The sequence below is a fragment of the Salvelinus sp. IW2-2015 genome, linkage group LG8, assembly GCF_002910315.2.
Source record: "Salvelinus sp. IW2-2015 linkage group LG8, ASM291031v2, whole genome shotgun sequence".
Taxonomy (NCBI): Eukaryota; Metazoa; Chordata; class Actinopteri; order Salmoniformes; family Salmonidae; genus Salvelinus; species Salvelinus sp. IW2-2015.
In genome coordinates, this window is record NC_036848.1 from 50,797,257 (window position 1) to 50,815,228 (window position 17,972).

General features: G+C 41.3%; 1 protein-coding gene across 4 annotated transcripts in view; it reads left to right on the forward strand.

Moving 5' to 3' along the window:
• The window catches only part of LOC111968088 (KH domain-containing, RNA-binding, signal transduction-associated protein 2), a 115,155-nt gene that overhangs the window by 79,856 nt on the left and 17,327 nt on the right, over window positions 1-17,972 (forward strand). For all 4 annotated transcript variants that reach the window (XR_011480358.1, XR_011480357.1, XM_023993624.3 and 1 more), the window contains 2 exons: window positions 4,962-5,092; window positions 7,033-7,231. Coding sequence is in view for 2 of the 4 variants with exons in the window: in XM_023993624.3 (XP_023849392.1) it covers window positions 4,962-5,092; window positions 7,033-7,231 (330 nt within the window). In the remaining 2 variants the exon portion in view is untranslated. The remainder of the gene's footprint in view (window positions 1-4,961; window positions 5,093-7,032; window positions 7,232-17,972) is intronic.

The following is a 17,972-nucleotide window of genomic DNA, read 5'->3' on the forward strand; positions in this document are numbered from 1 at the left end:
CTCCTTTCTATACCACCCCCACCACAGGGCTCCTTTCCATACCACCACCAAAGGGCTCCTTTCCATACCACCACCACCACAGGGCTCCTTTCCATACCACCACCACCACAGGGCTCCTGTAATAATAATCTAATAATCTGATAATCTAATAATCTGAAATATCTGAAATATCAAATTTACATAACCTTTCTAGGACAGGCGTTCCGCTAGCGGAACCCCTCGACAACATTCTGCTGAAAAGGCAGCGCGGGAAATACCAAAATATTTTTTTGAAATATGTAACTTTCACACATTAACAAGTCCAATACAGCAAATGAAAGATACACATCTGGTTAATCTAACCATCATGTCCGATTTCAAAAATGCTTTACAGCGAAAGCACAACATATGATTATGTTAGATCACCGCCAAGTCAAAAAAACACACAGACATTTTTCAAGCCAAAGATAGGAGTCACAAAAAGCAGAAATAGAGATAAAATTAATCACTAACCTTTGATTATCTTCATCAGATGACACTCATAGGACTTCATGTTACACAATACATATATGTTTTGTTCGTAAAGTTAATATTTATATCCAAAAACCTCAGTTTACATTGGCGCGATGTTCAGAAATGCCTCCAAAATATCCGGAGAAATTGCAGAGAGCCACGTCAAATAACATAAATACTCATCATAAACTTTGATGAAAGATACATGTTTTACATAGAATTAAAGATACACTTGTTCTTAATGCAACCGCTGTGTCAGATTTCAAAAAAACTTTACGGAAAAAGCAAACCATGCAATAATCTGAGACGGCGCTCAGAAAAGAAAGAAAAATTCTCCACCATGTTGGAGTCAACAGAATTCAGAAATTACATTATAAATATTCCCTTACCTTTGATGACCTTCATCAGAATGCACTCCCAGGAATCCTAGTTCAACAATAAATTGTTGTTTTGTTCGATAATGTCCATTATTTACGTCCAAGTAGCTACTTTTGTTAGCACGTTTAGTACACATATCCAAACATTCGTGCAGGTTCAGCCGAACGTCGGACGAAAACTTCAAAAAGTTATATTACAGGTCGAAGAAACTTGTCAAACTAAGTATAGAATCAATCTTTAGGATGTTGTTATCATAAATATTCAATAACGTTCCAACCGGAGAATTCCTTTGTCTGTAGAGAAGCAATGGAACGCAGGTCGCTATCATGTGAAATGCGCATGACCAGGACCTGGCTCTCTGCCAGACCACTGACTCAAACAGCTCCCATCCGGCTCCACATCACAGTAGAAGCCTCATTCAAGGTTCTACAGACTGTTGACATCTAGTGGAAGCCGTAGGAAGTGCAAACAGAACCATATCCTACTGTGCATTCAATAGGGGCTGAGTTGAAAATCGACCAACCTCAGATATTCCACTTCCTGGTTGATTTTTCTCAGGTTTTCGCCTGCCATATGAGTTCTGTTATACTCACAGATATCATTCAAACAGTTTTAGAAACTTCAGAGTGTTTTCTATCCAATAGTAATAATAAATAATATGCATATATTATCATCTGGGACAGAGTAGGAGGCAGTTCACTCTGGGCACTCTATTCATCCAAAAGTGAAAATGCTGCCCCCTATCCCAAAAAAGATAAGTATTCAGACCCTTTACTCAGCACTTTGTTGAAGCACCTTTTGCAGCAATTACAGCCGTTAGTCTTCTTGGGTGTTTCGCTACAAGCTTGGCACACCTGTATTTGGAGAGTTTCTCCCATTCTTCTCTGCAGATCCTCTCAAGCTCTGTCAGGTTGGATGGGGAGCTGTGCTGCAAAGATATTTTCAGGTCTCTCCAGAGATGTTCGATCGGGTTCAAGTCTGGGCTCTGGCTGGGCCACTCAAGGCCGTTCAGAGACTTGTCCCAAGCCACACCTGCATTGTCTTCGCTGTGTGCTTAGGGTCATTGTCCTGTTGCAAGGTAAACCTTCACCCCAGTCTGAGGTCCTGAGCGCTCTGGAGCAGGTTTTCACCAAGGATCTCTCTGTACTTTGCTCCATTCATCTTTCCCTCGATCCTGACTAGTCTCCCAGTCCCTGCCGCTGAAAAACATCCCCACAGCATGATGCTGCTATCACCAGGCTTCACCGTAGGGATGGTGCCAGGCTTTTGGCAAACTCCAACCGGGCTTTCATGTGCCTTTTGATGAGAAGTGGCTTCCGTCTGGCCACTCTACCATGAAGTCCTGATTGGTGGAGTGCTGCAGAGATGGTTGTCCTTCTTGAAGGTTCTCCCATGTCCACAGAGGACCTCCAGAGCTCTGTTAGTGACAATTGGGTTCTTGGTCACCTCCCTGACCAAGGCCATTCTCCCCCGATTGCTCAGTTTTTGCCGGCGGACAGCTCTATGAAGAGTCTTGGTGGTTCCAAACTTCTTCCATTTCCTACATGTTTTGGTAGCCTTCCCCAGATTTGTGCCTCGACACAATCCTGTCTCAGAGCTCTACAGACAATTCCGTCGACCTCATGGCATGGTCGAATCTACATGTAGATTCATATCTACATGGACATACTACCTCAATCAGCCCAACTAACCTGCGTCTGTATGTAGCCTCGCTACTTTTATAGCCTCGCTACTGTATATAGCCTCGCTGCTGTTATTTTTCAGTCTTTTTACCGTTGTTTTTATTTCTTTGCTTACCTATTGTCCATCTAATACCTTTTTTGCGCTATTGGTTAGAGCCTGTAAGTAAGCATTTCACTGTAAGATCTACACCTGTTGTACTTCGCGCACGTGACAAATAACTTTGATTTGATGGTTTTTGTTCGGACATGCACTGTCAACTGTGGGACCTTACATAGACAGGTGTGTGCCTTTCCAAATCATGTCCTATCAATTGAATTGACCACAGGTGGACTCCAATCAAGTTGTAGAAACATCTCAAGGATGATCAATGGAAACAGGATGCATCTGAGCTCAATTTTGAGTCTCATAGCAAAGGGTCTGAATACTTAAGTAAATAATGTATTTCTGTTTTTTATTTGTAAGACATTTGCTTTCACTTTGTCATTATGGGGTATTGTGTGTAGTTTGCTAAGGCTTTTTTAAATCCATTTTAGAATATGCCTGTAACGTAACAAAATGTGGAAAAAGTCAAGGGGTCTGAAAACTTAGGCACTGTATATACAGTACCAGTCCAAAGTTTGGACACCTACTCATTCAAAAGTTTTTCTTTATTTTTACTATTTTCTATATTGTAGAATAATAGTAAAGACATCAAAACTATGAAAGAACACATATGGAATCACGTAGTAACCAAATAAGTGTTAAACAAATCAAAATATATTTTATATTTGAGATTCTTCAAAGTAACCACCCTTTGCCTTGATGACAGCTTTACACACTATTGGCATTCCCTCAACCAGCTTCACCTGGAATGCTTTTCCAACAGTCTTGAAGTGGTTCCCGCATATGCTGACCACTTGTTGGCTGCTTTTCTTTCACTCTGCAGTCCAACTCTTCCCAAACCGTCTCAATTGGGTTGAGGTCGGGTGATTGTGGAGGCCAGGTCATCTGATGCAGTACTCCATCACTCTCCTTCTTGGTCAAGTAGCCCTTACACAGCCTGGAGTTGTGTTGGGTCATTGTCCTGTTGAAAAACAAATGATAGTCCCAACGCAAACCAGATGTGATGGCGTATCGCTGCAGAATGCTGTGGTAGCCATGCTGATTAAGTGTGCTTTATATATAAATTATATATATATATATATATATTATGAATCAATGGGGGTGCTTGTGAGCAATGCCTTTTTGTACCCTTTCTTGAAGTTACAGTAGATATGAAAATAATGCACCTTAATGATCTCATGCCATATGATGAGCATATAAGCTAGATGTTTGTGGTATAAAATACATTTGTTTATGCATGATATTGTAAGTTAAATAGATCAAATGTGTGTCATCCACATCAATCAGCAGATTAAGCCAAGTAGAGGTTAAATTCTGTGCTCAATGCCACCTCTCATATTTGTTTTAGCCAAGCTGTCTTTGCAAACAAGATGAGGATAAGTGGTTGGAGGAAATTAGGCCCATCTAAGCCCATTGACAAGATAATAAAATATCTTTGATCCAGTCTGTTATCTGGCCTGTGATTCAGATCCTTGTCATGTTCAATGATTGGCTTAGAAAAACATATACGAATCAAGACACAGCAATGCGATATTAGCACGAGGACAATGTTATTGCCGCTGTCAATATGGCCTCCCATGCACTCCCAACCCTGTCTTAGTGCCACTGTAAGCTGTTTTCCCTGGTTCCTTACGTGACTCTCTGAAAATACTGGGGTGGTGAAAACCATGTAGTGAAAACCCCACAGAGTTTTGAAACCCAGATGCTGAGTGCCTAATAAAGTTGTTTTTACCCATCCAGCCCTTTTATATAATAGTAACAACAATAATAATTATTATATATAAATATAGATCAGTGGCCCACTTGAGGGAGGAAGAACAGAAGCCGGACATGATGTAGCTAACCAAGGCCATGGACCTTGGATGACTAATGGGGTAGATACATTAACTTATAAGGCATTAGCTATATGTTTATGCCTCATTGAAAGTGTTACTAAATTTCCACTCCATTTTTCAGTATGGATGTGTTTTGGAGGACAGTCTGGCGTTATCTTTTGAGACTGACTATGAATGCTGATATGTATTTTTTTTTTTTTTAATTCATTTTTTTATTTTTATGTCCTTGCTTCTCCCCTCGTCTATGTTCTAACAACTGTCAGCATACTGAGACTTGTTCCTCTACACTACTCTGACTCGAACATCCTCTAAATTAATATTCAGTGTTAAACTAAATCATGAATTTCCTGTGCATATCAGGATAATTTTTTATTTAGAAGAGCTTTGCCGCAGTTGCGAGCATCTGTTGCGGTCCTAAGACAAATGTCCTCTTTTATTTAATGTGAGGCCTGTTGTATTCTGTTCCCAAAGGACTACAATGATGAGATCAGACAGGAGCAGCTGAGGGAGCTCTCCTACTTGAACGGAGGATCAGAAGACACCAGCAGAGGGAGGACTGTACGTGGGCGGGGCTTACGACTGGCTTCCACCACAAACACACGGTACGTATTTAGATTTCTACCATTTGCCAAGATGAGCCATGTTGATTATGATCCGCTGGTTTGTTGGTCTCCATCCCAACTCATTAAATGGTCATTGTGTGTGGTGTGTGTGGTTGTGTGTGTGTGTGTGTGTGTGTGTGTGGGTGTGTGTGTGTGTGTGTGTGTGTTGGTGTGGTGGTGTGTGTTGTGTGTGGGGGTGTGGGTGTGGGTGTGGGTGTGGGTGGGTGTGGGTGTGCTTGTGCATGTGTGTGGGTGTGTTGTGCATGGTGTGTTAGTTTTGTTTGGTATGCCGTGTGAACTTTAACTGCGATCATAATCAAAATGTGATCTTGGCTTCATTGCGTTTAATACTCATACCCCGTTTGATGAATGATTCTTCATTTGTTTCAAGCACATATAGTTAATTATTCATGATGTAACGTTTTCATAATTAATGTCATATTTTATATCTCAGACATGACATACCTCATAATTCATATTTTATACATCTACCCCGACCATGTCTCCAGTGTGACAGTTTCTCAAGGATTTTGAGTGTACGGTGATGACTTGCACGATTCTACCTCAGCTGGTAATGAAGCTTAAACACAGCCCCTCTTCTCATATGATTCTGATTCTGCCCATTTAGAATCACCACCATGTCCCTCCCCTGATTCACTCCTTATGCCTCCTCGATAAGCCATTACTGTAAATCTCCATGAGAAATATGCACCGGTAATGTGGCTGTGATTCTCCTTGGAGTCTTTGTATTTTCCGATCATAAAGGACTGCTAGCTTAAGTGAAGGATCTGCAGTGCCAGAAGACTGTATCTTCTGCCTCCTCCGTCTTGCTAGTGTTAAAACGTCTGGATATTCTCCAGATGTAGAAAGCTTTATGACCTTAAGTCCACCCTGGACTCCCTGTGGTGCTCCTCTGGCCCTTCTAGGCAGTAAAGAAGAAAGCACCTCAGCATCTGTCTCCCAACACCCTCATTTCAGCTCAGACACACCAGTGCCCATTTGCGAGTTGTGTGCACAGTCAAATAGCTGTTAGTGAACCCTAAACATTATAGCATCTCTTGTTGGGATAAGCACAGGGAGTCAGAGGGTAATTTCCCTGCCAGGATGCAGGTTGACGTTCTGGAGGCAGAACTGAGCAATTTCCGCCAGAAGGGCTAGCTACAAAGTCAAAATTGGCTAAATCGTAAAAAAAAGAAAAATCTAAACAAAAATGTGCTTTTTGGTCTTAATTTAAGGTTGGGGTTAGGCATTAGGGTTACCAGTGTGGCTAATGTTAGGGTTAAGGTTAGGGTTAGGTTTAAAATCTGATTTTATAACTTTGTGGCTGTGCCTGCTATTGACTGCACTGCAGAGCTGCCTCCAGTACATGAGTCATCCCAATAAACCTGCTGCCAGGGCTGCTTCGGTATATGAGACAGATGGACATGAGAATTCTCTACAAATGCAGGTAGAACCGGTTTCCCAGGTCATTGGAATAACAGTGCAGTGTCCGAATGAATGGCTTGTCTGGGAGAAAAGTGATATGATGACTGTTCTGCTTCAAACATCATTATGACTGTATCTGTCCAAGCAGAAAATTTTATGCTTCTCTTCCACTTTACAACACTTAAGCTTGTGACCACCACCAGCTGAGGCAGTCTGTATAATATCTGCCCACATTACAAACAAGTGTTGAAATCAGCTACCATTACACTTTTGCACATACAGTAGTTGTTTGAAATCAAGAAAGCAGCGTTTCATTTCCACGTTGGATAACGAATATTTTCGAGATGCAATCAATACCATAGTGATGTTTTTGACGTATGTTGTTCAACATACAGTACTCAGAGTATGCTACGATATAAATGTCCTTAACTCACAAGGGACAATATCAATGTTCGAGATGGCCAGACTAAGTTATATCATGCTGTGATCTCATCAATGTTTTGTTTTTTAAACAGGGCACGGGGAGGTGCGGCCCCACCACCTCCACCAGTCAGGGGGGCAGCTGTACCCAGGGGAACAGTGGGTAAGCGGAGTGTCCTGCCACAAGCCACATTAACGAGAGGAGTACCCGCTCCCAGGGCCAGGGGAACACCAGGGAACCCCGGATACAGACCCCCACTGTTACCCATCACACACGAATCATACGACGACTACGTAAGTCTGACTCACTTTGCCCCACTTGTAATGTTCAATGTTGAATAAGTACAGTGCCTTCAGAAAGTATTGATAGCCCTTGACTTTTTCCACGTTGTTCATTTACAAAGTGAAATTAAAATGGATTTAATTTAAATTTGTCAACAACAACAACAAACAAATATTAATGGAAAATAAAACACTACCATATCTTTATTAGATAAGTATTCAACCCCTTGAGTCAATACATATTCAAATCACCTTTGGCAATGACTACAGCTGTGTGTCTCTCTGGGTAAGTCTCTAAGAGCTTTCCACACCTGGATTGTGCAACGTTGCCTGTTATTCTTTTCAAAATTCTTCAAGCTCTGTCAAATAGTTTGTTGATCATTGCTAGACGACCATTTTCAGGTCTTGCCATAGATTTTCAAGATTTATATCAAAACCTTAACTCGGCCACTCAGGAACATTCCCTGTCTTCTTGGTAAGCAACTCCAGTGTAGATTTGGCCTTGTGTTTTAGGTTATTGTCCAACTGAAAGGTGAATTCCTCTCCCAGTGTCTGGTGGAAAGCAGACTGAATCAAGTGTTCCTCAATGATTTTGCTTGTGCTTAGCTCTATTCCGTTTATTTTTATCCCCAAAAAACCTCCCTAGTCCTTGCCTATGACAAACATACCCATAACATGATTCAGCCACCACCATGCTTGAAAATATTACCAGTGATGTGTTGTGTTGGACATGCCCCAAACATAGGATTAAAGGTTCATTTCTTTGACACTTTTTTTGCAGTATTACTGTAGTGCCTTTTTGCAAACAGAATGCATGTTTTGTAATATTTTTATGCTTTTCAAGCTTCCTTCTTTTCACTCAATCATTTATGTTAGTATTGTGGAGTAATACAATGTTGTTGATCCATCCTCAGTTATCTCCTATCACAGCCGTTAAACTCTGTGACTGTTTAAAAATCCCCATTGGCCTTATGGTGAAATCCCTGTGCGGTTTCCTTCATCTCCGGCAACTGAGTTAGGAAGGACCCCTGTATCTTTGTAGTGACTGGGTGTGTTGATACACCATCCAAAGTGTAATTAATATGCTCACCATGCTCATAGGGATTTTCAATTTCATAAGTGCCCTTCTTTGCGAACAATTGGAAAACCTCCCTTGTCTTTCTGCTTGAATCTGTGCTTGAAATTCACTGCTCGACTGAGGTTATGGTTTTTCATGTTCGCTAGCTGCAGATATTCATAAGCTATACATTACCTCATTTTCCTATTAGTTGACAGGTTAGCTGTCATGTTAGGGTAGTAGATGCCTGCACAGTGGAGCTCATATGATGAGTTGGATATTTGTTTACATAGCCAGCTAACAAGTTGCTTGTTTTGCCCTGTTTCTACCGATGCAATTTATTTGGAAACGATCCCAGTTTCGTAACTAATCAGCTAACATTGGCAAACTCTGTAGTTAGTCTATCAGGCAAAAAAACGAGTTGATTAGCGGAGAGAGGGAGAGATAGAGAGTGTGTGTTTGGAATGGGAGGTGTGTAACTGTATCACACAATTTATTATGGAAACCCCTTATTAGAAAGAGAGTATGTGTACAGTATGTTTGAGAAAAAGAAATAGAGGAAGGAAGAGAGAGACCGTGTGAGAGGAGAGAGAGATTATGTTCCTGACTACAATTGTATCATATTTGTTGCTCCTCTCCATCTGTTCCTCTGTTCCTCTAGGTCAGTGAAAGAGAGGGAAGTGGTGTCCATCTGTTCCTCTAGGTCAGTGAAAGAGAGGGAAGTGGTGTCCATCTGTTCCTCTAGGTCAGAGAAAGAGAGGGAAGTGGTGTCCATCTGTTCCTCTAGGTCAGTGAAAGAGAGGGAAGTGGTGTCCATCTGTTCCTCTAGGTCAGTGAAAGAGAAGGAAGTGATGTCCATCTGTTACTATGTTCCTCTAGTTCAGTGAAAGAGAAGGAAGTGATGTCCATCTGTTTCTCTAGGTCAGTGAAAGAGAAGGAAGTGATGTCCATCTGTACTCTGTTCCTCTAGGTCAGTGAAAGAGAAGGAAGTGATGTCCATCTGTACTCTGTTCCTCTAGGTCAGTGAAAGAGAAGGAAGTGATGTGGAGAGTCACAGCTCAGCAACAAAAGGCAGGGAGGAAGAGGAGTTAGAGATGATTGGAGGGATAGAGAGGTTGTGTGAGGAGAGGGGAGAGGGAGAGGAGAGGATGAGGAGAGTGGAGGTAGAGAGGAAGAGGAGAGTGAAGAGGAGAGTGAAGGAGAGGAGAGTGGAGATAGAGGAGGGAGAGGAACATGAGGAGCAGGAAGAGGAGGATGAAGTGGAGGGAGAGGACGAAGCAGAGGTAGAGGAGGAAGAAGAGGGAGGGGAAGAGGGAGAGCACACATTCGAGAGGAGAGCATACGTTTCCATGTCCCACCATTCACACTTGCAGCACACATACTGGGCCTAATGTGACACTGGCAGGGGTTTTAGAGTTGTTTTTAAAAGTGGTAGGAGCTTATGTCTGTTCCAGAGTTTGTAATGGATTAAAACAAGAAAATGGGCGGGGTTGACCATCTTGACCACTTGTGGAGTTATTACAATGTTGGACACACAGGCAGCAAATGGTGAAAGTATGTGTTTTGGGGAATGTTCAACATTTCCATCATAAATGGGTACATTGTGTGGGGGAACCTGCAAAGGCCCCTTCCCAGAAACTGCAGGTGCTGGTCCCTGAAGGTATCCAAAATGCAGCTTGTGCATTCACTTTGTGATATGGCTACATTGGCCGGAAGAGGGGAGACAGGAGTGTGGCACCAGGGTGCGGTCCGAGTTGTAACTCATTTGAAAGCAGGTGAAGTTTGAAGGCCGCAAGAGAGGGTGTGTGGTGTGCATCCGGAGTGGACGCAGGGCATAGTGTGTTCTGTGCCACTTTGCAGGATGGATCCGTGCTTCCAGTGTAGATATAGAGGTCTATAGAGTCTGTCTGCATTCCTGATTTCTCTAACCATTAGCTTAACTGTGTAATATTGACATAAGCTCAGAATCACTTGTTTTTCAAACACGGTCCTGTTTTATCAATTGCTGTGCTGAACAATGGACAGTTCATTACCTCTGTCAAATGTCTATGTAGCTTAAAGTTATGTGTGTATTTTTTATTGCAATAAAGATGATGACGCTACATAATACACATTTACAATAGGCTTCCATCTACAAAATACAGTACATACAGCCTAATGATATATACACTATTTTAATAGCAGGACACTGTAAAGTCCATTATCCCTGTGAAGAGTATGAATTAGGCTGCTTGAGAAGGTTTGAATCCTAAGCAACCTGCCTACACATTGTTGGAAGTACAATAGACCAACAAACATACTGTAGTAGGTCAAAGCTGTGTGCTGGAAAATCTTGGTAGAGCGTGGGTGAAATACGCATTGTGGTGCTCATGAATTTCCTTTCTTTTTTGGCTTCAGACCAGTGCCTACTTCTCACTTCAAACATAGTTGTTTGTTTTAAATAGAATGAAACAACGATGAAGCATAGACTTTAAAGGGTAGACTGCAAAAAACACAGTTGCAACCCCATCCTTGCTGTGTGCAAGTTGTTTTTAGTTCATATAACTGAAATCACATTACCACTCGATGTACTTTATAAAATATAATGATAATGAGTACGTGGCCTTCAGATGAAGAACAATTAAAAACATTTATATAAAATAAATCCCTCCAATTCCGGGACTTTCAAAGGTGAACGCTGAATTGTGACCTCATGAAAAAAGCTACATTTTTACCAGTCAATTTCCACCGAGCTTTGCCGCTATTCAAAGCCCTTGTGTGTGCTGGCAATTGGCAGATTAGCCTGTTTGCATGGGGAAATGCACAAGCACAGCCTCATTACCAAAACCGAATAGAGTTCTGACGGAGAGCCTGTGTATTTCTTGAGAGGCAAAAATCTGGACATTTTTCTCCCCAGTAATTGGGGGTTGGGAGCGACGATGGGAGCACAGAGACGGATACCAGGGGATTAAAGAATGAAGGAGTTTGTCCTGAAAATGTTCTCCTCCTATTTTGCCCCCTATGAATCTCACCTTGCTCTATCCTCTACGCCAGTACTCAATTTTCTCTCAGAGTGTTCTTTCCAGAGTGTAGGCAGACCTCTCTCTCTGTAAGGTCGAGGTATTTTTTTCCCACTGAAGTATACATGATGCTGTGATGCGTTACACTACCTCCTTCTCCTTGGTGCGAGTGCAGATTATAGTCACGGTCACGAGGAATCAACAACAAGTGTCAGTGTTTTTTATTGTTGCTGTCGCTACTTTCTTCTATTTGTCTTTGTGAAGACATACTGTATGTGCTGAATATTGAATATAGAGGTAGAACACAGAGCACGCTCCTCGTGGCATGACGGGAATTTCTCCAGAGGAAGCTAGGATTGATGGCCTCTGTCAAGTTGTCAGTCTCCCTCATGAAACTGATACTGTTAAAATGACCATGATCGCACCTGTTAGGGATAGTATTGATTCACAGCTGCAATGCATAGCTACAGAGAGATAAAGAGTTGTTGAATTTCAAGGTACTATTATTGCTCTTTATACCATGTCATTGTTGAATACTCGAAGGACATTGTAGAGCATGCATTATTTCCCTATAACGCACAGTATATCGGCACGGTAGAATTCAATGGATATACTGTATATAGTTCATTCTTACAGTACATGTTTTGATTTAGCTGCTTTTTAAAGCAAAGGTCAAATTGAAAACATCATTGGTATTGTTGAAATCGATTTTCATAAAAGCAAGCTAGGACTGATGGTTTGGTTAGCTAACTAACAAGTATGTTTGGTTACCACGGCAACTACTGTAGCTATCTAGTAAACTTGCTAGCTCCTTTAGTGGTAATCAACTCGGGGCTCTATGCGTTCTTTGGAAAATAATGCAACTCTGTGGAAGGTCAGTTCCACTCAGCTAGCGCTTCATCAACATGGCTGGTTAGCTTTCTCTGTTGAAAATACTGAATCTAGCGGAATCGAAGCTTGACACCCAGAAATGGGAGTCGACACCGGGAGTCGACGGGCAAGTAGATTATTAATACATTTTTTCTATGCCTGGCTAGTTTTGACAGCACAGATATGCCCTCATTGTTGTGCTTTGTATTTCAGTGCTTTTCTCGAGTTGCAGTCTATTTAATTGATCTGCATATGAATTGTTGTTTTTGTAACCTGTAGATTTATCGGGCTTATGCCGTAACAGAATATGAATAAACATTTACACATCCTATTTGTTTAAACAAATCCACTTGCTGAAATGTAGTTAATCATAGCTCTTCCGTGGATCCGCACAGCTGAAGCTGGGTTATTTTCCTGCTTTCACTGTTACCCACTCCCACTTTCAACCAAACGATAATATAAAATGACTAAATTGATCCTGCTATTTTGTGAATTCACTCACTTCAGAGCTAATGTGGTAGTTTGCTGTTTCATCAAGCTAATTTACTGTCTTGACAACTATTGCAGAACTGACAGTGGCCGAAATGAATTGTTTCTAAACAATTCAGAGCATCACTAACGTTTTTGGTCAGTGTTATGATTAGGATTCCATGATTTGAGCTTCATAATAGACCCCTTGAGACCCAGACCCAGAACCACACCAGTACCAGTACACAACGAGACCTAGAGCAGACTTCTTGAGACCCAGACCAAACCATTTTCAATACTTATTTTCTGTATATATTTTTTAAATTCATTTGGCCAAATCAACTCCTGCTATTTGAAGTATTTGAAAGTATTTTCATATACTGTCTTATAAATATTGGTCCATTTTAAAATTGGGTTCAAATTCATGGAGTATTGAAATATTTATATTTGAAAATGCACTTGTCTGTGTATTTGAGTACTTTCAAATATACTGAACAAAAATATTAATGCAACATGCAACAATTTCAACGTTTTTACTGAGTTAAAGTTCATATCAGGAAATCAGTCAATTGAAAAATGAATTAGGCCCTAATCTATGGATTTCACATTACTGGGAAGGGCGCAGCCATGGGTGGGCCTGGGAGCCAAGCACACCCACTGGCGAGCCAGGCCCTGCCAACAGAATTCGTTTTCCCCCACGAAATAACTTTATTACAGACAGAAATACTCCTCAGTTTCATCAGCTTTCTGGGTGACTGGTCTCAGACGATCCCGCAGGTGAAGAAGCCATAAGTGGAGGTCCTGGACTGGAATGGTTACACGTGGTCTGCGGTTGTGAGGCCGGTTGGACGTACTGCCAAATTCTCTAAAACAACGTTGAATGTGGTAAAGAAATTAAATTAAATTCTCTGGATAGCTCTGGTGGACATTCCTGCAGTCAGCATGCCAATTGCACGCTCCCTCAAAGCTAGAGGCATATTGGTGTGTGACTAAACAGCACATTTTAGAGTGGCCTTTTATTGTCCCCAGCACAAGGTGCACCTGTGTAATGATCATGCTGTTTAATCAGCTTCTTAATATGCCACACCTGTCAGGTAGATGGATTATTTTGCGTTCATATTTATGTTCAGTATGCATGCCAATGCCTTTGCAAATGATTTCCTAAACCAATATTCAATTACTTGTATTTATCAAAGGAAAAACTATCAAAATAATTATTTTGAAATTATTTGAAATACATAACTGTATTTGAACCCAGGTCTGATCCAGACCTAAACTAAGCTTAACACTTTTGACCAAGATCCTTAGCCAAGACCCAAACCAAGACCACAAATATAACCTACACTGAGTGTTCAAAACATTAAGAGCACCTTCCTAATATTGAGTTGCACCTGGATTCACCTGATCAGTCTATGTCACGGAAAGAGCAGGTGTTCTTAATGTTTTGTACACTCACCATAGATTCATGTGTGCTTGTTAAACAAAATCTAAAACTCTGTCACTTATGGCAGACCACAAATAATATACCTGAAAGCAAACGGATGAAAGAAAATGTGTTGAGGGTCTCCCGAGTGGCACAGAGGTCTAAGGCACTGCAGCGGTCTAAGGCACTGCAGCCCTGGGTTCGATCCCAGGCTGTGTCATAGCCGGCCGCACAATTGGTCCAGCATTGTCCGGGTCAGGGGAGAGTTTGGCCAGTTGGGACATCCTTGTCCCATCACGCTCTAACAACTCCTTGTGGTGGGCTAGGTGCATGCAAGCTGACTTCGGTTGCCAGCTGGACAGTGTTTCCTCCGACATGTTGGTGTGGCTGGCTTCTAGTTTAAGCGAGCAGTGTGGCTTGGCAGGGTTGTGTTTTGGAGGACGCATGGCTCTTGACTTTTGCCTCTCCCGAGTCCGTAGGGGAGTTTCAGCGATGGGACAAGACTGTAACTACCAATTGGGGAGAAAAATGGGTAAAAGTACAATAAAATATAGAATTTCTTAAAACAGAGGCTACACAGACAGAGAATGATGCCAAAATGTGATAAAATGCAGGGCTTGGAGATACTTTGAAGAAAATATATATTTATCCAGAACAGAATAGATACAGTATAGCACAAGGTCACACTGTGGAAGTGGTACAGATTCTTTGCTCGAAATCAAATCAAATAGTTGTTGTCAAATGCGACAAATTCCGTGAAATCTTTACTTACAAGCATTTCCAAACAATGCAGAGTTGAAAAGTAAGAAACATTTGCACAAAAAAAGGATATAATAAAACAATGAAATATCAATAAAGAGGGTACATACAAGGAGTACCAGTACCGAGTCAATGTGCAGGGGTACGAGGTGTTGAGGTTATTGAGGTAATATGTACATGTAGGTTGGGGTAAAAGTAACGGGGCAAGCAGATTAGATAACAGAGTAGCAGCAGAGTGTGTGTGTGTGTGTGTGTGTGTGTGTGTGTGTGTGTGTGTGTGTGTGTGTGTGTGTGTGTGTGTGTGTGTGTGTGTGTGTGTGTGTGGTGTGTGTGTGTGTGTGTGGTGTGTGTGTGTGTGTGTGTGTGTGTGTGTCAGTGTAGTATGTGTCAGTGTAGTATGTGTCAGTGTAGTATGTGTGTTTCAGTGTAGTATGTGTGTGTGGTGTGTCAGTGTAGTATGTGTGTGGTGTGTGTGTCAGTGTAGTATGTGTGTGTGGTGTGTGTGTGTGTGTGTGTGTGTGTGTGTGTGTGTGTGTGTGTGTGTGTGTGTGTGTGTGTGGTGTGTGTGTGTGTGTGTGTGTCAGTGTAGTATGTGTGAGTGTGTGGGAGATCCATTTGAGTGTGCATAGAGCTAGTGCAAGAGAGTCAGGGATAAAGATAGGGGGTCAATGCAAATAGACCAGGTAGCCATTTGCTGTTCATTAGTCTTATGGCTTGGGGTTAGAAGCTGTTCAAGAACCTTTTGGTCACAGAGCCTTTTGGCTCCTGTACCGCAGTGTGGAGTGCAATAGAGATTGCATAATCTGTGGATCTGTTGAGGCGCAATATGATCTATTTAATGGTTTTCTAAGATATGTGAAATTCTAATAGTTGAACCAATGTGTGTATTTCTCAAATGTGGTGGTAGATATTGATGTAGCTCTTTTATGCACACTATGTTGTAAGCTTCTAGAAACACCATGCATGACAAAATGGAACAAAATATATTTTCTTGGGCTACCTAAGGATGGCATGCACATCTGGAGAAATTGCTTTTTAACAATAGGCTTGGTTACACTGCTGAGTTCCCATTTGTGAGATGAACTAATTATGGAAATGTGATTCTCCATGCACAACTCCCTGTTTAATAAAACACAAGTAAGACACACACCTCAGGTAGATTGTTTAATAACTTTATATACTGACTTAGAAGTAAGCGGAATACCCAAAAGCCTTGGTATCAGTTGTAATCCAAGGGATTCCTAACAGCCATAGAGTAGGAAAACTACAAAAGAAACCTAACAAATATACAAATGCAGCGTATTCCAATTTTTTTATGAGACCAGTTATGAGCCTATCTGGTTATGAGAACGGTCCTCTCTAAGGACCTTCATTCAGAAGGTGTTTTAGTCTTTGTTATTATGTTACTTTATATTACTAATTTGATTCAAAACTCTCTGAATAACAGCTTGTGAAGTACTCCCTTTTTGTGGGCTCTTTTTATGTCTTTCACAGGCTGCAATAAAAGTGAAATGCGTAAAGCGGAGTGTGTCGCTTGAATATGCATAGGAGTAAAATCAAGTCCGTGTAGCCACAACAACTGGATTGCAGCAGAAAGACAAAGGAACCCACCACTCATTTCAGGGCTCTGCATTCAGAGGCAGCCCCGTGTGCAGATTAGTCACTGTCAGGGGACGCGCAGGTTGTCAATTGATAATGAAGCATAGAGCTGAAGGCCTTTATCTCCTAATTACAGTGAGCCAGGACTCTCCAGCCCATGTGTTAATACTTGATTTATTTCCTCCTGGCCTGTTCAATAGCACCAGCGTTAATTGGTTTTCCAAATGAGTGTTGAAATATAAGGATCAGGTTTCATTAACAAGAGGGCGCGGCCGACCGCAGCACCCATTATGCATGGCGCCTTGTAAGACATGTTAAGGTCAGCGAGGTGAAAATCCCTGGCTTTGTAAACAAACATGTACTTTATAGATAAGTGATATTGACACAATAAACTGTAGCAGGACAGTAGCCAGTCAATGCTGCTAGAACGTATCTCATCTTTGAAATCCTATTGTGGCCTTAACCGCTCACTTATAAGGCCACAGTTTCATTTTTTATTATGTTTTTTTCCATTGAAAGACTTCAACAATAGTTTGTTCAAACTAAAGAAGTATTATATTGTATACTGTTTGTATTGAGTGAAAATAATCTGTCACCAAAAAATACTAGAGAATGTAGGGAAAATTACATTCCATCCTCTCACAACGCAGATACATGATAACCTTGAAATTGCGGTAATATGTAATTGCAGAATTGACATGATCCTGGACGTCTGTCTCCCCTGACTGGTTTACATGTCAGCGGCGGACAGTGCCGAGGCGATGTGGAGTATTCTGTCAGCCGGGTACGCTAACAAAACGGTCAATTAGTGAGCTAGTTAGGTCTCTGACCCTGTCATTATGGGAAAGACTCGTAGAGAGAGGAAGTGGCATAAGATCCCCTGAACAACTTAATCCCTGACACAATTCCTAACTTTAATTAAGTCAAATCCATGTTCATACTCTTATAAAGCCACACAAGAGCCCAAAGCAGAATTTAAATCGGCTTGAGCCAACAAAAGAGGCAGGCGGTATCTCAGTAGTCTGTAGCTTCATTTGGCAACTTTTCCCCTCTCTAGCATGGGTCTATAACAGTAATGGCAAAGCCAACAACACCAAATAGAGGATGTTATTTCATATTTATTACAAGCAGCTGTGAGGGAAGGGAATTATTTGATTTGTTTTATGATGACTGTCTCATAAGGCAGCTGTTGAGTATTCTAGCATGGAAGTCTTGGCAGAAATTGTGTTTCCATAACAATAAAGCAGACTTAGTCCACATTTGGTTGTGTTACAGCCTGAATTTAAGAAGGATTAAATACACACAATACCCCATAATGAAAAAATGAAACCATGTTTTTGGAAATGTTTGCTAATTTATTGAAAATTAAACAGAAATATCTCATTTATATAAGTATTCACACCCCTGAGTCAATACTTTGTAGAAGCACCTTTGGCAGCGATTACAGCTGTGTCTTTTATGGGTAAGTCTCTAAGAGCTTTCCACATCTGGACTGTGCAACATTTGACCATTATTCTTTTCAAAATTCTTCAAGCTCTTGGTAAGCAACTCCAGTTTAGATTTGGCCTTGTGTTTTAT